Source organism: Diceros bicornis, chromosome 1 (genome assembly GCF_020826845.1).
Source record: "Diceros bicornis minor isolate mBicDic1 chromosome 1, mDicBic1.mat.cur, whole genome shotgun sequence".
In the NCBI taxonomy this organism is placed as follows: Eukaryota; Metazoa; Chordata; class Mammalia; order Perissodactyla; family Rhinocerotidae; genus Diceros; species Diceros bicornis.
Genome location: NC_080740.1, coordinates 6,493,188 through 6,517,712, shown reverse-complemented (window position 1 = coordinate 6,517,712; position 24,525 = coordinate 6,493,188). Strand labels below are relative to the sequence as shown.

Genomic DNA, 24,525 nt, shown 5'->3' with positions numbered 1-24,525 from the left:
ATTATGAGATGCAGTAGGATTACAGAGTGAAACCAAATAAGAAAAGCTTAACAAAAAGGCATATACTAATATGCATCCACGGCGGTGAAAATATGTCCTTTTCTTTGGCTAACCTTAAAAACCCATAGAAGAGTTAGTCACACCAGGAAGGAGGTTGATCTGAGAAATGGTTACAGTGCAACCCCCATTTTTGAGGGAGTTCATCTGCATCTATCAATTAGTAGTCTTAACTGAACGCCTGTTGTTTGCTGAGTATTGTTAAGAAAGAAGAAAGATCCTCTGTGCTATCAGGAGGTAGTATATAAAGCACACTTGAGATAAAGACATATAAAAGCTTCTAATGTCCTTTTTTTATAGTATTTTTGTTTGTTGTTTCACAACAAAATGTTTATTTTTTTACAATTCTGACAATGATTTTGATTATCTGATGCTTTAACTGTTTCTTTAACAATACCTTTCCATTTGGGTAATTTTCAAATCCCTGTTGCTGTAAGCAATGTAATATCTATTTAGAAGATCATTGCTCTATTTGTTAATTTATTCACATCTTTCTTATTTCTGTTAATTACCTATAAGCCTGATATTTATATAGTAGGTGTTCAATAAATGTGAATAAATAAGTCAATATTTTGGAGTTTTCTAGTTGTCTCAACAGAAAATATATATCATAAAGGAAGAGAAAAAAAGTTGAAATAGACAGTGGCTAGATGGGTGGGATGAAGGATTTGGTCCATTGATTGCTGCCTGACTCTATGGCTATCTTAGGCACACGTTCAGAAGACTCAGAAAGGTCTAGCTGTTGCAGGGGCACTTAAAACAAGCAGAATAAATTTACAATGAAATCTGATCTGTTTTTTAGTCAACTGGTCACTATTACATCTGCTAAAAGCTCTGGTTAGAGTTGATGAGATTTGAATATTTAAAAGGAACATCTGTAAATTATTTGTAGATTATTTGAACTATATTACATTGCTGTGGCAGAGGCTAGCAGTAGTTCCTCAAATATCCATCTTTGTCGTCAGCAATAGAATTTTTTTCTGGTTATTTGATTGCCCAAAATAGAAGCTACATTCCGTAGCTTCCCTTGCAGCTGCTTGTGTCCATATGACTCAGTTCTAGTCAATGGATTGTAAATGGAAATATCTTGTGGCAACGTCTGGAAAACATTCTGAAGAGACAGGTGGCACATGCCATTTGCCTCTTCTTCATTCCTTCATCTGTCCTGCTGCCTGGAACAAAGATGCGCTGTCTTGGGCCCTACTGTAGAAGCCACACAGAGTAAAGCTTTATGGAAGGACCCAGGGTCCTTGGAGTGCTAGAACAGCCCTGGATCACTTACCTGGGAGAGAAATCAACTTCTATTATGGTATACTTATTTTGAGTTTTCTACAACCTGCAGCTGAATCCAATATCAACTAATATAATTGTCATGGAAAATGCAGACTCATTTGTTGATTACAGTAACTAAAAATGTATTCATGTTTTCAAATTAATTTTTATATATCCATGTGTTTATCTACTGCATTAATTTTGTCCATCCTCTCAGCTTAGAAGCATTGTGATAGTATTAGAAAGGGTACTGTTGTTATACACGGTTGATTAAAAAGAAATGCAAATAATAAATATAAGAAAAATATTCAGCCTAAAACTAAAGATGCAAATTAAAACAATAAACTATCCTTTATCTATTAGTAACTTAACAAAACATTTTAAAAAGGAAACGGGCATACCAAGTTATTGCTTGTGGCAACATAAACTGGAAAACAATTTGGAAATATGTATTAAGAGCCATAAGAATATATTTCCTTTTGATCTAGCAATACTGTTTCTGGGAAATAGTTCTAAGGAAATAATTATGTACACTGAAAATGTTACACACACAGTGATACTCATTGAGGCATTATTAATAATGGTGATAAATTGGAAACAATCTAAATATCTAACAATAGGTATTGGTTAAATAAAGTATGATAATATATGTCAGACAGATTGTCAAGTGACCATTGAAAATGAGGATTACTTACTCAACAAATTTGTATTTGTTGGCACACAGTGGCATGTTAATAAATATTTGTTGAATATGAGTGTCTGCTATGTTGCAGGGTTTGTTCAGGTTATATAATGATGAGCAAAAGTAGAAGACATGGTCTTGGTGCTCATGGAGCTTATAATCCTGCGGGGAAGACAGATGATTAAGTAATTACATTCATGGTTAGTGCTGTATAGGAAAGAAACATGGTTCTATGAAAGCAAATGACCGGGTGACCTGATGTAGACTGAGATGTTAAGATAAGCATCATTCATTGAAAATGTGACCTTTGTATTGAGATCTGAAGAATGGAAAGAAGTTAACTGGGAGAATGGATAAAAACATCATGTAATGACACAGAAAACACTTAGGTAACTGGAAAACATAGGGTACAAAAATGGATCTATAATATGATGATGTGCAGAAATAGATGTGCAGGAAAAAGACTGGAAGGAATACATCACAATGTTAAGAATGATTTGAACGATGGTGGGAGTATAGGTGATTTTCCCCTTCATATATTTTCCCAATGTTCTGTAATGTTCTGTAATTACTTTTATAAAAAGTTTTTTAAAGAAATGCTATTTTCCCCTTATATTAACATATAAGGGAAGCTTTGACTCTTACAGTACAAGAAAGAAAAAAAAATTAAAGTTTTGTAAAGGAAAACAAATGTTTGATTAAGCAGTCATTGATAAAGAAAAGCCTTCTGTGGGCATGTGCAGAGGGTGTAAAAATTTGGCTACTCTCAGTTTAAGAGTGGAGAGAGGAAGATTTTCTGCTATTCGGAGGGTCTTTTGTAATCAAACGAGCTAGAAAAATAAATTGGGCTCATGAACATTTAAAAAGCATATTTGAAATCTGGCAAATACTATGTAGAAATGATGAACAGTTTTTGGAAATTCTTCTGTTAAAGTATGTTTAAATTTTTATGAAGAAAAAAAGCCCTTTTAAAGGGCTGGTTTAGAAAAAACTGGGCAACTTCTTTGTGTTGTCTCTAGTATCGTGTGCAAAATAACTTTTATACCTTTATGGAATGCAAGGAGGAAGGAGGCAGATGGATGAATGAGGAAGAGTAATTTAGTTCCCAAGGAAACCCTTTACTAATTGGAAAAAAAGAGTTTGAGGATCTGTGGCTATGGCAATGTATCTAGACAGCTGTGAATTTTTCTGCTGTTATTTTCTAATCTTGAAAGAAGGAAGAAGTTGCATTGCAGATTTTAAGTTTAAAAGCTAATTTACTTATATGGTGAACGCTGACCACTATCAACATGAGAAAGGCAATGCCACTGAAGAATTCAGGTCATCACTGGCAGGGGCACAGATCTGCAGAGTGCAAAGCAGTAATAAGACACCAGGATCTATGAACTAGACTCAGGAGTCTTTATAAAACTTTGTTGAACAGAGGTTAACAGAAGAAACTATGAAGAACAGTACATACGCCATGTAGTTCACATGTAGTTTCTCACCCCAAGAATATAGAGGTGGAACAAATCCAGATATGCTCAAAATATGCCAATTACTTAAGTGTGTTGTAGCCAGCATCTGTGGAATAAAATCATAATTATTTAAATTCAGCCTTCAAGTAGGCAAAATGATAAGCCTTTTTATTCTGTCTTAATCAGAAATTTTCCACTGCTACTTAAGATTCCCTGAGTGCTTGAAATAGGGCTTGGTGTATAGTAAGAACATTATACGTGAGTATTCAACATGATAATGCATTTATATATTAATTACTAACTTCCATTTTCAGAATTTTTAAAATCATTCTACTGCTAGGAAATTTGAAGTCTCCAGCCCAATTTTATGTCCCAAAGACTTCTGATTGTTCTCCGTCTCTTTGTAACTGCTCCAACATGCATACTCACACACACAGACACAAAGACACACACGCAATTACACACTATGGCTTTTCCTAACTTTGGGTGCATATTACAGTCATCTGGGGAATTTTTAAAAATCTGATGCTCAGGCTGCTCCCTACACCAATTACGTCAGATTCTGGGTGGAATCCAAGCATTAATATTTTTAAAATATTAATTTTAATAAATTAAATAATGATTCTAGTTTGCAGCAAAGTTGAGAATCACTGTTCTAGATAAACAAGTAAACTAGCAAAGTTTAAAATTCATTTTAGGTTTTCCCCATTTAATCTAGCTAAAGGCATAATACTATTCTGCATTGACAGCTACTGGCTATGTGTGCCCAATGGAATATTGTACTCATTGATTGATTAACTGCTTAAACCCCTAAGGATGGTAGCAGTGGCACAGGTAGTAAAGTCATTATAATATACATTACCTGTTACTGATTTATGAAGTGTCTTAAATGTGCTCATCTGTAGTATTAATAATTAGGGTGGCTTCTGGGTAAGAATCCAAACTTAAGTGATGCTTCTTGGTAACCTAAATGGAGATTTAATATCTCGGAAGGTTTATGTACCAGAATTCTAAACAGGCACAGTGATAGTAACAATAAAGCAATTAAGCTCATCTATTCTTGCAACTTTCTAGCTGCTGACAGTGAACTAACCTAGGCTGACCTTTGCTAATAGAACTGCAGATGTAATAGAACTGTGGATGGATGTTTGAACAGATTCATATTGTTCAAGATTGCTCCACGGGTTACCTGGAGAGAAAATAAAAATTCTTTGCTTGTACTGTTCAGAGATTTACTGTGATACACTATTGACTGACTGTGGTTGATTAATACGTCATTAAATAACAGTCTGAAACTAATTCAGACAATGGAATATGTTATGGTGGATTTCTGTCATCACCAATGCACTCATTACGAATACTATAATTATGAATGAAAAGCCATTAGAGATAGAGACAGAGAACTCAATTTAAAATTCTCCTGCATTCTGCTTAATTCCATGAAGTATAACCACAAACTTTTCAGTAGGAATGCAAAATTCTTAGCTGAACAATCCCTTGCTTGGAAAGGAGCACAGGAAATATTGGTGCAATGGAGTGTGCTGAGAAGAGGTCAGGGGAGAGAATGAACTGGTTGTGTTGGTTAGAGGGGAAAGTAAGAGAGAGCTGTAAGCAAGAAGTGTGATCCAGAAGATCTTTCAGTGGGAAGTTCTCAAAATTATAAGTAACACTTTGTTTAGTACAAATCCTCATTAGTTAGGGGTATGGTTTTTAAAATTCTAATTTAAAATATTGAGTCAGAAAAACCGGGGTTTGAGTCCCAGCTCCATCACTTAACAGGCAGTGTAACCATGATTAAGTTACTTCACATCTTTGAGACTCAGTTTCATTATCTGTAAAATGTAGCTATTTCTCCTGCCAACCTCATAGGGTGGTTACTAGGAAAAATTAGGATAGTGGAAAGGGAGTGAAACCTGAAAATGCTAAGTAAGTGTGGCAGACATTATTGATAGCCTCTGAAACAGCCATTCCCTTCTTCACTCTTGTTGTCAGAACCTTAATTTTATTTAGGTATTCACCCATCTCCCATGGGGTAAATCATGATCTCATCTAATCTGGTGATCCCAGTTCCATGCCAGTGATTGGTTTAGAAAGGGGAAGGAGACCCAATCCTGGTCAATGAGATGTGAGGGGAGGTTTCTCAAGAGGTTCTGTTAGTTCCTGTCATATGTTAGCAGAGTAGCAAGATTCAGTGACAACTTTAGGTTGCCAATAAGTATCTTAATGGCTTGAATTTTTAAAATAGCTTTGTTGTTAGTGCCAGTAGATTCTGGCTCTGGGTGACCCTGTGGACAGTAGAGCAGAACCCTGCCTGGTCTTTTTGTGCCGTCCTCTTATCTTCGGGCCCTGTATCAGACACTGCTCTGCTGCTATTCAGAGAGTTTTCACAGCTAATTTTTTGGAAGTGGGTGGCCAGGTCCTTCTTCCTAGTCTGTCTTATTCTGGAAGCTCCACTGAAACCTGACCACCATGGGTGATCCTGCTGGTATTTGAAATCCCAGTGGCAGAGCTTTCAGCATCACAGCAACACGCAGCTGCCACAGTGTGACAACCGACAGATGGGTGGTGGTGTGGTTCCCTAACTGGGTTATATACATAGGAGCGGAATTTCTGGGACCCCTGAAACAAAGGGAATTCCCAGGGAAATGGCAAAGGATACCCGAAGGTGACAGCTGTACATCAGGCCTAGAAAACAACCAGTTCAGATTGGAGCAGGAAGTCAGAAATTCTGAGGAGGGAGGTCTCCAGGAATAAAATGGAACTGGTATCTTATAGGTTTGCTTGATTGGAAAATTATATTGAAAACAACAAGGTAAATCATAGGCCAGCTAGTTCACCAAAGAGACCCAGGGAAAGAAAGTTAAGAAGAGCCCTCCTGGGAACAGAACAAATCTCAAACACTGGCCTCAAAAACTATACACGCCTGAGTTTTATTGGATCAGACTGTGGAGCAATTTATACCCTAGGGCATTGTCAAAAACAATCAGGCAACAATTAGTGGGGACTAACAGCTGGGTATAATACCAAAAGGGGCAGAAGGCTTAAAAGAAAGATCAAGGAAAGAGGCAAAGAGAGCCCTGCTAAAACCAGGCATTCCATAGTGACTGTCCCATACCCAAGGCTGTGCCCTCTGAAGGGCAACAGAAGAGTCTTCACAGTGTGTGTGTGTGTGTGTGTGTGTGTGTGTGTGTGTGTGTAACAGAAGACTGTGTGAAGTGTGTGTGTGTGTAGGAATAGACCACTAGTCTATTAGTTTACCCACTAGTCTATTAGTTTAGTGATTTAGTTCAGCCAAGCCACTAAATAAATACACAAGTAAACAGCAACAAAAACAAGCACCAGAGAGGAAGGGAAATAAATATCCAATGTTGATATAATATATTACCTACAAAGTCCAGTTTTCAACAGAGAAATCATGGCACATGCAAAGAAACAGGAAGTATGACCCATATACAGGAAGAAAAAGGAGGCAACAGAAACTACCTGTGAGGGGGCTCGGATATAGGATTTAACAGACAAAGAGTTCAAAATGTGTTTTTTTTTGAACACTATCAGTGTGTTCAAAGAACTAAAGGCAACCATCCTTAAAGAAGTAAAAGATTCTATGATGACAATGTCTCATCAAATAGAGAGTACCAATAAAAAGATGTAAATTATAAAAAAGAACCAAAAGGAAACTTTGGACTTGAAAAGTAAAATAATCAAAATGAAAAATTCACTAGAGAAGCTCAACAGATTTGAACTGTCAGAAAAAAGAATCAGCACACTTGAGGATAGGTTGATAGAGATTGTGAAAAGCAAAGAACAGAGAAAAAAGAATGAAGAAAAATGAACAGAACCTTAGAGAAATGAGAGGCACATTAAGCACACCAACATACATGTAATAGGAGTAGCAGAAGGATGAGAAGAAAGAAAGGAACAGAAAAAAATATTTAAAGAAATGGCTGAAAGTTTCCCAAATTCAATGAAAAATATTAATGTACACATCCAAGAAGCTTAATAAACTCCAAGTAGGATAAATATAAAGAGATCCCCACCTAGTTACATAATAAAAATGAAATGAAATCCTTCTACTCTATTTGACTCAATAGTTAACATTTACCATCTGATGTTATAGCCATAAGGCTATAAACACTGAATATTGACTTAACCAAAAATTTGTTATACTTATATTGAGAGGATGGTGAAAAGGAGCATTGGTAATACAGGTAAGGTGGTGAGGTGAGGAAGATTTAATGTGAAAGCTTCATGGGGAAGGTTTACATTCAGTGTTAGTCCTCATCTAACACAAGAAATTGAAGATCTCAAAATGATGACATGAAGAGAATAAGTATGAGAGATAGCAAGAGACAGCAGGATATGCATATTTTCAGAAATATGGAAGTAAATTGAAAAAGAAGTAGCTACAACTTGAAAGTGTTACTTTTGGGATTAGCACTGGGGCTGGGAATGGGTGGGGCAGTCTGTTTTTCTGTTTTTCATTGTAAGCCCTTAGTACAATTTGACTTTACATATGTACGTGGTTTTACATCTACAAAATGCAAATTAACTTTTTTTACCTTACCACACTTTGATGACGATTTTTCTTTTTCTTTTTTTCCCCAGCTTTATTGAGATATAATTGACATATAACATTGTTTAAGTTTAAGGCGTACAATGTGATCATTTGATACCTGTATATATTGCAAAATGATTACCACAATAAGTTTAGTTAACACAACCATTGCCTAACATAGTTACCATTTTTTTGTGTGTGATGAGAACATTTAAGATCTACACTCTTAGCAACTTTCAACTACATATTACCTATAGTCACCATGCTGCACATTAGATCCCCAGAATTTATTCATCTTATAACTGGAACTTTGTACCCTTTGACCAACATCTCCCCATTTCCCCCAGCCCCTGGCAACCACCATTCTACTGTCTGTTTTTATGACTTCAGCTTTTAAAAATTCCATGTATAAGTGAGATCATATAGTATTTGTCTTTCTCTGTCTGACTTATTTCACTTAGCATAATGCCCTCAATGTCCTTTCCATGTTGATGCAAAAGGCAGTATTTCCTCCTTTATCATGGCTGAATAACATTCCATTGTATATATGTTTGTGTGTATAAATATACCACATTTCTTTGTGCAGTCGTCTGTCAATGGACACAGGTTGTTTCCATGTCTTGGCTGCAGTGAACATCAGGGTACAGATATCTCTTCAATATAGTGATTTCATTTCTTTTGGATATATACCTTGAAATGGGATTCCTGGATCATGTGGTAGCTCTCTTTTTAATTTTTTAAGGAACCTCCATACTATTTTCCATAGTGGCTGTACCAATTTACATTCCCACCAACAGTGTACAAAGGTCCCCTTTTTTCCACATCCTCACCAATGCTTGTGATATCTTGACTTTTTGATAATAGCCATTCTAACAGGTGTGAGGTGATATCTCATTGTGGTTTTTTTTTTTTTTTTTTTGCTGAGGAAGATTCACCCTGAGCTAACATTTGTTGACAACCCCCCCCTTATTTTTTTTTTGCTTGAGGAAGATTAGCCCTGAGCTAACAGCCGTGCCAGTCCTCCTCCACTTTGTATGTGGGTCGCTGCAACAGCATGGCTGACAAGTAGTGTAGGTCTGCACCTGGGATCTGAACCTGCTCACCTGGCCCACCAAAGCGGAGCACACTGAACCTCAACCACTATGCCACAGGGCTGGCCCCTCATCGTGGTTTTAATTTGTGTTTCCCTGATGATTAGTGATGTTGAGCATCTTTTCACATACCTGTTGGCCATTTGTATGTCTTCTTTAGAGAAATGTCTATTCAGGTCCTCTGCCCACTTTTAAATTAGATTACTTGTTTTTTTTGCTATTGAATTGTATGAGTTCCGTATATATTTTGGATATTAACCCCTTATCAGATATATGGTTTGCAAATATTTTCTCCCATTCCATAGATTGCCTTTTTATTTTGTTGATAGTTTCTTTTGCTGAGCAGAAGCTTTTTAGTCTGATGTAGTCCCACTTGTTTATTTTTTCTTTTGTTGCTTGTACTTTTGGTGTCATATCCAAAAAAACTGTTGCCAAGACAAATGTCAAGGAGCTTTCTCCCTATGTTTTTTTCCAGGAATTTTCTGATTTTAGATCTTATGTTTAAGACTTCGATCCATTTTGAGTTAATTTTTGTGAATGGTATTAGATAGGGGTCGAATTTCATTCTTCTGCATGTGGTTATGCAATTTTCCCAACACCATTTATCAAAGAGACTGTCTTTTCCCCACTGAGTATTCTTGGCTCCCTTGTCAAATAGTAGTTGACCTTATACATGAGGGTTTACTTCTGGGCTCTTGATTCTGTTGCATTGGTCTATGTGTCTGTTTTTATGCTAGTACCATGCTGCTTTGATGAATATAGCTTTCTAATATAATTTGAAATAAAGAAGTGTGATGCCTGCAGCTTCGTTCTTCTTTCTTAGGATTGCTTTGGCTATTTGGGGTCTTTTGCGGTTCCATATGAATGTTAAGATTGTTTTTTTCTATTTCCGTGAAAAATGTCATTTGAATTTTGATAGGGATTGCATTGAATCTATAGATGGATTTAGGTAGTATGTACATTTTAACAATATTAATTCTTTCAATCTGTGAACATGGGATATCTTTCCATTTGTGTCTTCAATTTCTTTCATCAATAGTTTATAGTTATAGTTTCATCAATAGTATATAGTTTTCAGTTTACAGATCTTTCACCTCCTTAGTTCATTTTATTCCTAAGTATTTTATATTGTTTTTTATTCTACTATAGGTGGGATTTTCTTTTTCAGATAGTTTGTTGTTAGTGTATAGAAATGCAATTGATTTTTGCATGATGATTTTGTATCCTGCAAAATCCGATCCTCAAATAGCTGCACTATTCATTCTGTGTGTATGTAGTCCCCAGACCAGTGATTCTCAAACCTTGATGCTCATCAGAATCACCTGAGGAACTTTCCCTAAACCCTGATTCCTATGTTCTAACCATAGGATTGTCTTAATAAGTCTGGGGTGGAAGGCGGGAATATATATTTTCCAAAAGCTACCTGGGTAATTCTGATATGCAGCCAGAGTAGAAAACCACAGACCTTTGACTACCTAAGAAAATCTAGTAGTCAAAATAGAGGATATGGAGAGGTGACATCAGCATCATGGGAGAGTGAGCTCTCCCCTTAGACTCTCCCCACTAAGATACAACAAAAAGGACATTCATACCAACAGAGGACATTCACACAACACAAAAGACGTCTGAGAGACTCGCGCAGCCATATGTCTGAAGGTGGAGGTGCTGGACCCGCCCAGAGGAAATGGAAGGAGGTAAGGAGAGCTTCTCTCCCTCCTGAATGGCAGCGATCCTGGGACTGTGCCGCTCTCAGAGATAGGGGGGAGGGGCCGCCCTCCAAGGGAACACCATCGTTCTCCAAGTTCCCTAACAGCTGGTGGGAAACGCCCACATGGAGATGACTGAAGTGTTTTGGGGGTGTCTTCATCAAGCTAGCACCCCAGGAGAGCAGATAGCAAGGGAAGAGTGAGAAGGCCCTGGGATGGGGCAGGTGAAAGAAAGTGCCCCTCCCCCAGTCTGGGGCTCCAGCACAGCCGGTCAGCCAGAGCGCCTGCAGATTGCAGTGGGCTCAGAATACACAGCTCTTGACCCCACCCCCACCCAGTGACAGCAGGTGGAAGCTGCAACCAGATACTATCACTATGCAGAGACACAAATCCACGCTGTCAAATAGTGTGAAAAAATATATTAAATCTCCAGACTAGGAGGAAAATGACAAGCACCGAGAAATCAATCCTGAAGGCACAGAAATTTATAATCTAAACAATGGAGTATTCAAAATAGTGATCATAAAAAAGCTCAACGAGTTACAAGAAGATACAGATAGTTCAATGAAATCAGGGGTGTCTTCACAAAAGAGATTAAACTATAAAGAAAAACCAATCAGAAATATTGGAGAGGAAAAACAATGGAGGAGATAAAGAAAAATCTGGAGTCTTTAAATAACAAAGCTGATAATATGTGGGATAGAATTAGCAATCTAGAGGATAGGAACGCAGAAATGCTGCAGATGGCGGAGGAGAGAGAACTAAGACTTAAAAGAAATGAAGAAATTCTCCAAGAAATATCTGACTCAATTAGGAAATGCAACATAAGGATTATAGCTATTCCAGAGGGAGAGGAGATGGGAAAAGTAGCAGAGAGTTTGTTCAAAGAAATAATAGCTGAGAACTTCCCAAACCTGGGGGAGGAGCTGGAAAAACAAGTGAATGAAGCCAATAGATCTCCTAACTATATCAACATAAAAAGACCCTCTCCAGGGCCAGCCCCATGGCTTAGCGGTTAAGTGTGCGTGCTCTGCTACTGGCAGCCCGGGTTCGGATCCCACACACCGACGCACCACTTTTCCGGCCATGATGAGGCCGCGTCCCACATACAGCAACTAGAAGGACATGCAACTATGACATACAACTATCTACTGGGGCTTTGGGGAATAAAAAAAAAAAGGAGGAGGATTGGCAATAGATGTTAGCTCAGAGCCGGTCTTCCTCAGCAAAAAGAGGAGGATTAGCATGGATGTTAGCTCAGGGCTGATCTTCCTCACACACACACAAAAAAAGATCCTCTCCAAGGCATATAGTAGTAAAGCTGGCAAAAGTCAATGACAAAGAAAAAATATTAAGGGCAGCAAGGCAGAAGAAAATAATGTACAAAGGAACTTCCATCAGGCTTTCAGTGGATTTCTCAGCAGAAACCTTAGAGCTTAGGAGAGAGTGGAATGATATATTCAAAATTCTGACATACAAAAACTTTCAGTCAAGAATACTCTATCCAGCAAAAATATACTTCAGATAGGATGGAGAAATAAAAACTCCCAGATAAACAAAAGCTAAGGGAGTTCATTGCCACAAGACCCCCACTACAAGAAATGCTCAAAAAGGCCCTCATACCTGAAAAAAAAAAACAAAGGGGATACAAAGCCTTGAGCAAGGAGAAAAATAGGTAGACAAAATCAGAAAAATTGCAGCTCTCTATCAGAACAAGTTAGCAAACAATTTAACATCAAAGATAAAAGGAAGGAAAACACCAAAAATAAATATAATTTCTTCATTTTAGCCACAAACCCACAACACAAGATGGGATAAGTTGTGACAATAAGAACTTAGAAGGGGAAGAGGAAAGGGATGGAATCCACTTAGTCTAAGGAAACAAGAGGCCATCAGAAAATGGACTATCTCATCTATGAGATTTTTTATATAAACCTCATGGTAACCACTAAACAAATAATCAGAACAGAGACACGTAGGATAAATAAAGAGAAAACTAAGAAAACCATCATAGAGAACTACCCAACTGAATTGGTAGTCCAAAACACATGGGACAAGAAACAAAGGAAATGCAGAAGAACCAGAAAATGAGCAATAAAATAGCAGCATTAAGCCCTCATATATCAATAATCACTCTAAATGTAAATGGAATGAATTCTCCAGTCAAATGACACAGAGTAGTGGGATGGATTAAAAAACAAGACCCAACAATATGCTACCTCCAGGAAACACATCTCAGCTCTAAAGACAAATGCAGGCTCAGAGTGAAGGGATGGAAGACAATATGCCAAGCTAATGGCAAACAGAAGAAAGCAGGTGTTGCAATACTTATATCAGACAAAGTAGACTTCAAGATAAAACAGCTAATGAGAGACAAAGAGGGGCAATATACAATGATAAAAGGGACACTCCAACAAGAAGACATATCACTTATAAATATATATATGCATCCAACACAGGAACACCAAAGTACGTAAAGCAACTATTAACAAACCTAAAAGGAGACATTAACAACAACACAATAATAGTAGGAGATCTTAACGCCCCACTTATATCAATGGATAGATCATCCAGACAGAAAGTCAATAAGGAAATAGTGGACTTAAATGAAAAACTAGACCAGATGGACTTAATAGATATATATAGAACACTCCATCCAAACACAGCAGAATACACATTCTTCTCAAGCGTGCATGGAACATTCTGAAGGATAGACCATATGTTGGGAAACAAGGCAAGCCTCCATAAATTTAAGAAGATTGAAATCATAACAAGCATCTTTTCTGACCATAATGCTATGAATCTAGAAATCAACTACAAGAAAAAAACTGGGAAAGTGACAAACATGTGGAGACTAAACAACATGCTACTGAACAACCGACACATCATTGAAGAAATTAAAGGAGAAATAAAAAAATATCTGGAGACAAATGAAAGTGAAAATACACCATACAACTCATATAGGAAGCAGCAAAAGTGGTCCTAAGAGAGAAATTCATAGCAATACATGCCCACGTTAACAAACAAGAAAAATCTCAAATAAGCAATCTTAAACTACACCTAACAGAATTAGAAAAAGAAGAACAAACAAAGCCCAAAGTCAGCCAAAGGAGGGAAACAGTAAAAATTAGAGCAGAAATACATGAAATTGAAACAACAACAACAACAAAAACAGTAGAAAGGATCAATGAAACAAAGACCTTGTTCTTTGAGAAGATAAACAAAATTGACAAACCCTTAGCCAGCCTCACTAAGAAAAAAAGAGAGAAGGTTCAAATAAATAAAATTAGAAATGAAACAGGAGAAATTACAACAGATACCACAGAAATACAAAGGATTATAAGAGAATACTATGAAAAATTATATGCCAACAAATTAGACAATCTAGAAGAAATGGATAAATTCTTAGACTCATACCACCTCCCAAAACTGAACCAAGAAGAAACAGAGAATCTGAATAGACAAGTAAAGAGAATGAAACAGTAATCAAAAACCTCCCAAAAAATAAAAGTCCAGGACCAGATGGCTTCTCCAGAGAATTTTACCAAACATTCAAAGAAGATTTAATATCTATCCTTCTCAAACTATTCCAAAAAATAGAGGAAGATGGAACACTTTCTAATATCTTCTATGAGGCCAACATCACCCTGATACCAAAGCCAGACAAGGACAATACAAAGAAGGAAAATTACAGGCCAATATTACTGATGAACAGAGATGCAAAAATCCTCAACAAAATATTGGCAAACTGAATACAGCGATACATTAAAAAGATCATACACCATGATCAAGTGGGATTTATACCAGGGACACAAGGATGGTTCAACATCTGCAAATCAATCAATGTGATACACCACATTAACAAAATGAGGAATAAAAACCACACAATCATTTGAATAGGTGCAGAGAAAGCATTTGACAAGATCCAACATCCATTTATGATAGAAACTCTCAACAAAATGGGTATAGAGGGAAAGTACCTCAACATAATAAAGACCATATATGACAAACCCACAGCCAACATCATACTCAATGGGGAAAAACTGAAAGCTATCCCTCTGAGAACAGGAATAAGACAAGGGTGCCCACTCTTGCCACTCTTATTCAACTTAGTACTGGAGGTTTTGGCCAGAGCAATTAGGCAAGAAAAAGGAATAAAAGGAATCCAAATAGGCCATGAAGAAGTGAAACTCTCACTGTTTGCAGATGACATGATTTTATATATAGAAAACCCTAAAGAATCCATGAGAGAACTATTAGAAATAATCAACAACTGCAGCAAAGTTGTAGGGTACAAAATCAACTTACAAAAATCGGTTGCGTTTCTATACTCTAATAACGAACTAACAGCAAGAGAACTCAAGAAGACAATCCCATTTACAACTGCAACAAAAAGAATAAAATATCTAGGAATAAATTTAACCAAGGAGGTGAAAGACCTATACAATGAAAACTATAAGACATGATTGAAAGAAATCGATGATGACATAAAGAAATGGAAAGATATCCCATGCACTGGATTGGAAGAATAAACATAGTTAAAATGTCCATACTACCTAAAGCAATCCTCAGATTCAATTCAATCCCAATCAGAATCCCAATGACATTCTTCTCGGAAAAAGAATCCTAAAATTCATATGGGGCAACAAAAGTATATTCTTTGTTGTATATTTTATAACTTCAAAATATACTACAAAGCTATAACAATCAAAACAGCATGTTACTGGTACAAAAACAGACACACAGACAAATGGAACAGAATTGAAAGCCCAGAAATAAAACCACACATCTATGGACAGCTAATCTTCAACAGAGGAGCTAAGAGCATACAATGGAGAAAGGAAAGTCTCTTCAATAAATGGTGTTGGGAAAACTGGACAGCCACATGCAAAAGAATGAAAGTACACCATTATCTTTCGCCATACACAAAAATTAACTCAAAATGGATCAAAGACTTGAAGGTAAGACCTGAAACTATAAAACTCCTAGAAGAAAATATAGGCAGTACACTCTTTGACATCAGTCTCAGAGGCATCTTTTCGAATTCCATGTCTCCCCACACAAGGGAAACAAAAGAAAAAATAAACAAGTGGGACTTCATCAGACTAAAGAGCTTCTGCAAGGCAAAGGAAACCAGGATCAAAATGAAAAGACAACCCACCAGCAGGGAGAAAATATTTGCAAATTATATATGCGACAATGGGTTAATCTCCATAATATATAAGGCACTCACACAACTGAACAATAAAAAAACAAACAACCCAATCAAAAAATGGGCAGAGGATATGAACAGTCATTTTTCCAAGGAAGATATACAGATGGCCAATAGGCATATGATAAGATGTTCAACATCACTAATCATCAGGGAAATGCAAATCAAAACTACACTAAGATATCACCTTACACCCATTAGAATGGCTATAATCACCAAGACAAAAAGTAACAAATGTTGGGGCCAGCCCGGTGGCATAGTGGTTAAGTTTGCGTGCTGCTCTTAGGCAGCCTGGGGTTCTCAGGTTTGGATCCTGGGTGCAGACCTACAAACCTCTCATCAAGCCATACCGTGGAGGCGTCCCATATACAAAATAAAGGAAGATGGGCACAGATGTTAGCTCAGCGCTAATCTTCCTCAGCAAAAAGAGGAGCATTGGCAATGGATGTTAGCTCAGAGCCAATCTTTCTCACACAAAAAAATAAATGTTGAAGAGGTTGTGGAGAAAAGGGAACCCTCATACACTGCTGGTGGGACTGCAAACTGGTACAGCTTCTATGGAAAACAGTATGGAGATTCCTCAAAAAATTAAAAATAGAAATACCATATGACTCAGCTATCCTACTACTGGATATTTATCCAAAGAACTTGAAATCAACAAAGAGGCTTATGCACCCCTATGTTTATTGCAGCATTATTCACTATAGCCAAGAAGTGGAAGCAACCCAAGCCTCCATGGACTGATGATTGGATAAAGAATATGTAGTACATAATATATATAACGCAATGCTCCTCAGCCATAAAAAAAATAAAATCGTCCCATTTGCAACAACACGGATGGACCTGGGGGGTATTATGTTGAGCAAAATAAGCCAGACAGGGAAAATAAAAAATCATATGATTTCACTCATATGTGGAAGATAAACTAACACACGGACAGAGAGAGCAGTGTGGTGGTTACCAGGGGGAAGGAGGTTGGGGGGTGGGCACAAGGGGTGAAGGGGCGCGTTTATGTGGTGACTGACAAATAATAATGTACAACTGAAATTTCACCATGTTATAAACTATTGTGACCACAATAAAAAAAATTTCCCACTCTAAAAAACAAAAATAGAGGATGTGAAGTGCCTTCTATTCTTTAGGGAGATTCTGGGTTAGACAGTATAGCATACAGTCAAAAGCACTAGTTCCGGAGCTTGGAGATTGGGTTCCCATCTTAGTGTAGCCACTTCCTAGCTGTTAGCCTTCAACCAACTACCTAATCTTTCACAGCTTCAGTTTCTTTATAAAATAGGGACTATAGAGTTACTGTGAGGATTTATGTAAAGCCTCAGCACAGTACCTGTACCACAGCACACAATAAATGTTGGCCAGATTTATTCTGGTGTACGTACGTGCCACTGGATTACTCCGGATGCAGCCAGCTCTTTAGGACACCCGGTGGAGGTCTCCTGGTCCTCTAGCCAAGTGAAGGATGTAAAAGCCACCTAAGAGGGAGGGGACGATTGGCACGTGCTTGCTCACCAAGCTCCAGGTGCTGCGCTAGGCGCGTCCACCAGGGGCCGCTCGAGCTACCCAAGCTCAGCGCAGAGCAGGCGACACCCCCGCGCGTGCTCGCTAGCTTTCGGCTGCTACTGCCCTGGCGGCTACCCCAAGCCTCTGTGGCTGGGTACGGCAGCGCTTAGGGGACAAAAACCCTCCGTCTTCTGTGGGCAAACCTGGGGCGGCAAGCAGTAGCGTCCTCGTCGCGCTGCTGCCCGGGAGGCGGGAGGGGCCGAGCCCGGCGCGGAGGTCGGGCCGACTGGGCCTGGGCGCGGCGAGCCCCGCCGCTGCCCGGATGTTGCGGTGGCTGATCGGGGGCGGCCGAGAGCCGCAGGGACTGGCCGAGGTAACCCGGGGACCCTGCCCGCCCCCGCAGAGGCCGAGCGGCGGCCTCCGTCTCCGCCGGGCTCGGGGTGGGGCCCCTGCGCAGCCCCCCGCTCCCGGCGCCCGAGACCCCGAGACTCGCATGTCCTGTTCGGGAGGGAGGGCCCCGAGGCCGAGGTGGTCCAGCGGCGGCTCGAGGGCCCTCAGCTGGTCCGCTCCCTCCTTAGCGCAGCCTCACGCCAGTTTAGAGAGTGTCTGACTTGGTAGGAACCAGCGGTGGCTGCAACTTTCCACTTTTGCTTTATTTGAATTGGTGTCACTTCCCAGCATCAAGCGGTGCTTGCTCAGGGAATATAAAATTAATTTATTTATCTAAGAACAAAAAAAGATTTAATTTTTTATAAAGTTAATAATTTTCTTCCAAGTCAAGAAAATGGTTTTCTAGTTCACTGCTATTTTTAGTTCCATAGTCGCGCGTTCTTCACGGGCCTGAGTAATTGAATAGACTAATGAGATTTACATTTGAAATGTTGCAAATAAAATAATTTTGGAGCCTTAAAAGTGTTGAGGTCTGGAATTTATTTTATATGCCACCCAACAATAGAATTTGTGTTAAATTTCCTTTTGTTTCTCATAGGAAATATTTGTTTTGATTGTTAAAAATAAAAAACTTGGATCGTTGTGAGTCAGCAGCCTTACTTCTCAGTTTTAGCTTCCCCATATCTTTGCACTTGAGGCTATTGTCTATTTTTAAAAAAGGTATTTTTAATTTCAAATTAGGCTTATTTCAGATAGGCTGAAATCCTAAAGATTATGGAAGAATTGTGGAAAATTGAGTTGTCTGTATATGGTACATATGAGAATTCTGTATTAACTCGATTATTTGATTAGTCATAGAATTAGAATAACTAATTCTGCCGTGCCTGGCAAGCTTTCATTTGGGGGAAGTGTATACAGTTTTCAGGTTTCTCACTTTTGCTTTTCTCATCAGAGCCACTGTGAGAAGGGAGATGGGATAAATAAAAAATTACTGCTTTGGGGGTGAATATTTTTGGAAAACATTCATGCATGTTAAGTTGACGTTTCTTCATGTAAAAGTACTTCAGTTGTATAACTGCTGTGAGTTTGTACGCTATCAGAACCAATGCTTTTTCCTAATTTATGCAGGAGCTATTTATCCAGGCTTCTAATTTCAACACAGTTTCTCTGTTGGAATGATTTTGCCCCTTAGGGGACACTGGGCAATGTCTGGAGACATTTTTGGTTGTCACGTTTTGGGGGTTGATAGGGTGGATTTCTGCTGGCATCTGGTGTGTAGAAACAGAGATGCTGGTGAACATCCTACAGTGCACAGGACAGCCCTCCACAGCAAAGAGTTATCTGGTCCAAAATGACAGGAGTGTGAGGTTTGAGAAACTGCAGTTTAGAGGTTAAGAACAAAGGTTTTACCATGAAATAGTGCTGGGTTTGACTACAGTAATGGGGTTAATAAGACCCACCTTCAGAGCTGTGGAGTGAGTTATATGCCCTGTGTGCTTTGCACAGTGTCTGGCATATGGGCTGCCACCTAATACTCTGTAAGTGTTAGCAGTTATCTTCATCAATATTATTGTCCAAAGTTGATTTGTTGACTCTAAATGATTTCATTCCTTTCTTTATTCATTCAACAAACATGTATTGAGTGCCTGTAATGGGCTAGGCACTGTTTTGGTCTGTATTACATTTTACCCCTTTGACCTGCTGTTTTGTTTCTGCCAAGTTCTAATTGAGAAACACCCATTTTAAAATAAAGACTTGGATTGGCCTATTAATTTTTTAGGTCAAGTTTACTGAGGTATAATTTCCATAAAATAAAATTTACCCTTTTTGTAAATTTATTGTGACTTGAAAATACTAAAATTTATGGTGTGGGTGTGGATTCATGGTAAGTTAAATGTTTTATGTTAAATTGGTAGGTAGTTGATACTAGGGGACATAACATGTAGTGTTAGAACATGATATAATTATAGCTTTTTAAATCTTGTGTTCTTAGATGTATACCATGCAGTTTTATTCCAATATGGTCTTTTATCATAAATCATTTTGTCTCTTTCTCTCTCTCTTTTTTCCCCAATACAAGAAATCTCCTTTGCAGACAATAGGTGAAGAACAGACCCAGAACCCCTATACCGAGCTGCTTGTCCTGAAAGCTCATCATGATATTGTACGGTTTTTGGTACAGTTAGATGACTACAGGTAAGAAACTCTGGTTGTCCAGTTGACTGCTGTTTGGAAAGAGTTTTTAGGGAATTTTATATTAAAAACAACTTCAAAATTAATCTATCTTTTATAAAAATTTCAAAACTGATCATTAGTAACATTTAGTAGAAATTGACCTCTCTATCTTGATGAAATATGTATCTGAAGTCTTTTTTGCCCAAAAGTTAGGGTGTTATCTGGTGATTTGTTGGTTATTTATTTTTTGTGTGCTCTAAAATATTCTTGTTAGTTTAGAGGAAGCATATGACTTTAAAATTTGGGTAGGAGTTATAACTGAATGTTAAGGTGAACCTAAATTTGAGAAACAAATATGGGATATGTTTAAATATCAGGTACCTACTAGGAATGTTCTGTTTTTAGTGGAAGATAAGCTAAATATTTAATCTGAAGTTTTTGTTATTGATGAAGCCCCTTTAAAATGTACATTATTCTGTTCTTCCTTGGTACTATGCAAAATATTGTGTTTAATATATTTGCAAATAGAGATGAAGTGTGTAGGTCTTAGGACTGTAGATTTAACTTATTACTGGTCTGTGTATCTGTTTATTAAGCCCTTCTTCAACTATATGCTTATCCTTTGTAGCATGTATCACAATAACAGTTATACAATTAATTGTGTAACTATTTAATATTTATATTCCCCTCTAGAATGTAAACTCCATGAGAGTGGGGGCCATGTTTTTCTTATTCAGCACAGTATCCTTAGTACCTGGCGCTGTGCCTTACATGTAACAGGTAATTAAATAGTTAAGTGAATGAGTGACTCCCCAGACTATTAAGTATACATGTTGTGTGCCATCCTAACTCCCTAACCCCACTTCTGTTGTCCCTATCAATTCTTCCACTGTCATCTCTAATTTTTCTCTTTTGCCTTTGCTACTTTTTTTGTTGCCCCATTTTTGACTTCATAGGTGACTGCTACAGTGATTATTCCTAATTCTGACTTTCACTTCTGATGTCTGTTCACCTCGTCTTCTCTCTGCTTCTCTCTGGTATTTAGTGCTTTTCCCATGTGTAGTGCAATTCTGACACTACCTAGTGTTAGGTCAGATTTTACAGGTTAAGGGCACAGTCCTGCACAATGCTGCCCTCACCTCAGTCACCAGCTGCAATCTCCAGGGTTCCCAGGCCTCCCCTAGTCCTGACCAACTGGCTACAAATTCCCACTACCCCCTCAGGTTTTTTTTTGTGTGTTTTTGGGTGAGGAAGATCAGCCCTGTTCTAACATCTGCCAATCCTCCTCTTTTTTTGATGAGGAAGACTGGCCCTGGGCTAACATCCGGGCCCATCTTCCTCCACTTTATATGGGACACCGCTACAGCATGGCTTGCCAAGCGGTGCATCAGTGGGCACCCGGGATCTGAACCGGCGAACCCCGGGCCGCTGCAGCGGAGCGCGTGCACTTAACCACCTGCGCCACTGGGCCGGCCCCCCCACTCAGGTTTGATAGTTCACTAGAACGACCGACAGAACTCAAGAAAGCACTATACTTATGATTGCAGTTTTTTTTATAAAGGATGCAGTCAGGACCAGCCCAATGAAGAGACGGGTAGGGCAAGGTCTAGGAGGGTCCCAGATGCAAAGCTTCTGTGTCCTCAGGGTGCTCACACTTTCAGCACATCAGTGTGTATCACTAACGAGGAAGCTCACTCGAGCTCTGGGTGTCTAGAGTTTTTATTGGGGTTTCATTACATAGTGATGATTGTTTGAATCCTTCACCATGTGATTGAACTCAATTTCCAGCCCTTCTCTTTATGCCCCAGGTTGGGAGGTGGGGCTGATATCCCATGGCTCAAAGCCCCAACCCTCTAATGACATGGTTCATATTTCCCACATGGCCAGCCCCATTCTTAAGTTGTCTAGGGGCCCACATGAGTCCTCTTGTTAGCATCAACTCAGGTGACGTCTGAGGGGCCCAGTTCCCTTCTAGAAACCAGGGACAAAGTCCGGACAAATTATTATACAACAACGTGTTCCCCAACTTTTGCTTCAAAAGATTTCCTCTTATATATATTACTAGCCTGTCAACACTATTTTCCTGTTGTGATGTGAGCCAACCAAATCATAGTATGTTAACCATAGTATAATAATCTTTAGCCTTTTTAGTAATATTCGTTGTTGCTTTGTCCTAAGAGACGCTCTAGTCAGTCAGTCAGTCAGTAAGGTCTTTGAAACTAAACATTTCTGGAAAGATGGGATATTTGGACAGCTAAAGTTTTGTTATACCATATTTTACCATAGTCAGTTGCTAAGTAGGTTAAAAAAAAAAAACCAAATATTTTAGACCATAATCACTAATATTTGTGCCTTAATGAATCCTGAAATCATTTTGTCTAAGAAAGTAAAATAAAAAATATACAATATACTTTCAGGATGTGGTCTTTAAATTTTTATAGAGATTAGCGGTTAAGAGTCCGGGTTCATTGCTATCTGTCCTCTGAAGTGTCCTCTTGGCTATTCTTATTACGTAGTTAGAAGAAAAATCTGTGGAAAAGACCATGTTATAGAATAATGATCGTTGTACGAATGCTGGTATTTGATTGCTTTTCCCCACAGTGGTGCTTCTGTATACTTCAGTTGTTCAACGAGGGAGTAAATGTTCTGTAAACAGTGAAACGTTATGGATGAGTCTATCAGTTATCATTGCTCTGTCAAATATCACTCCAGACCTAGTGGTTTAAAACAGCCACTATTTAGCTCGCTATTTTGCGGGATGGCACTTTGGGCTAAGCTTGGCTGGGTGGGCTTTTCACCTGCGCTAGGATCAGCTGGTCTTGGTTGGGTTCGCTTACGTATCTGTGGTCAGCAGGTAGATTGGCTGGTGCTGGCTGGTCCACTGAGCCGGTGGGCTCATCTGGGAAGACAGGGGTCTCTCTCCCTGTGGCTGCCCAAGTGCTTGCTCGCATAGCGGTCACGGAGTTCTCATAGCAGCAAAAGGGCAAGCCACGATGTGAAACTCTTTTCAAGTCTCTGCATCACGTTTGCTGCTGTTTCATTGGCCAAAGCAGGTCAGGAGCTGGCACCAATTTGGGAAGTGGATAAATAAACTCTGCCTCTTGGTGGGAGAAACACCTAAGTCTCACCGCAAACAGTGGTGTGTATATATGGGGAGGGAGAATAATTTGCGGCCGTGTTTGCCATCTACCACCGTGAGTCTAACTGTCTAGAAGAGGTGAAAAAGCCTGCTTTTTGGCTTTTGCAATAAGGTGAAGATATTATCTCATGAATCACATTTAATTTTATGTACTCAAGTCATTACTGTGTCGAAATTTACATACAGTTAGGTATGAAGCTTTTCTGTCAGTCGCAGACCTGTAGAACTTTCAATCTGTGTTTTGTTTTAAAAATTTAGTTCTGTAGTGTACTTAAAAAAAAATAACTGAAAGAGTCATTATTGGTAAGAAAGACATAAAAAAATCTACAAACTGTATAAATTTTTATTATAAGTAGAATTAAGAGCTCAACGTTTTCATTCTTAATTTAAAAATTTAGATAGTTTAGAATTTTCTTTACCATTACATATGTACCTTATTTATACATTGTTAAATTACAGAAATACCTTTCCAGTTTTTAAATAAATATTATATTGTTTTACTTTTCATGTTTTTATTTAGTTTTTGTAGATGTTACATTCTGGTTTTTTGGTCAGCTGTTGTAATCCGGGTTTCATGCTTCAAGTCTTTAGATAATACCATTTTATTGCGAATTTTGCAGAGGGATTTTCTTGTTTTCTTGGTGGCTCAGCTAAAATCAGTGAGTGTAAAATTTTCTCAGATTGGTTTTTGAAGATACCAAATAAATCCTGTATAACCTAACAGACAGCTGCCTTTTCTTTCCTTCTTCAGTATTTTTTGAACATGAAGTGAGGGTCATATTGATTGGGAGATCATTAAAGAAGGCTAAGCCTCAGCAAGAGTTTTCCAAAAAATGGACTGTGATAAAATTGCATGTAATACTCTGGCATTTGACACATTAAACTTAAACTGAATTCCTAACACATTTTAAGAATAGTTTTCTCTGTTGCTCATTTGACCATTCCTTGCTCCTCCAGGAAACAGACAAGGTTATGTAGGATGGTGATCATGACTGGAAAAGAATCAGATGACCCATGAAATACCAGACTGGAGAACAAAACGTGCCCCTGGGGTGGCTGTGAAGCTGTACATTCACAAGAAACTAAACAAACTCAATACAGTTTGATAATTCATTAACAACAAACAATATGTTATATCTTTAAGAAAATATTCTTAAGCTAAGAATATCTTTCTCACTAACATTCAGAGAATAGAAATCTATAGTCAAGGTGATTTAGATCGTCCTAGCACCTGGATTCCCTGGGAAGCAGACAGTAAAATGGAGTTAAGCATG

General features: G+C 38.4%; 1 protein-coding gene across 1 annotated transcript in view; it reads left to right on the top strand.

The window, feature by feature from the left end:
- The first annotated feature begins 17,724 nt into the window (after positions 1 to 17,724).
- The window catches only part of WDR41 (WD repeat domain 41), a 43,621-nt gene continuing 36,820 nt past the window's right edge, over positions 17,725 to 24,525 (top strand). The window contains exons 1-2 of the mRNA XM_058566978.1: positions 17,725 to 17,920; positions 20,018 to 20,133. Of these exons, the coding sequence (XP_058422961.1) occupies positions 17,870 to 17,920; positions 20,018 to 20,133 (167 nt within the window). The 5' untranslated portion in view covers positions 17,725 to 17,869. The remainder of the gene's footprint in view (positions 17,921 to 20,017; positions 20,134 to 24,525) is intronic.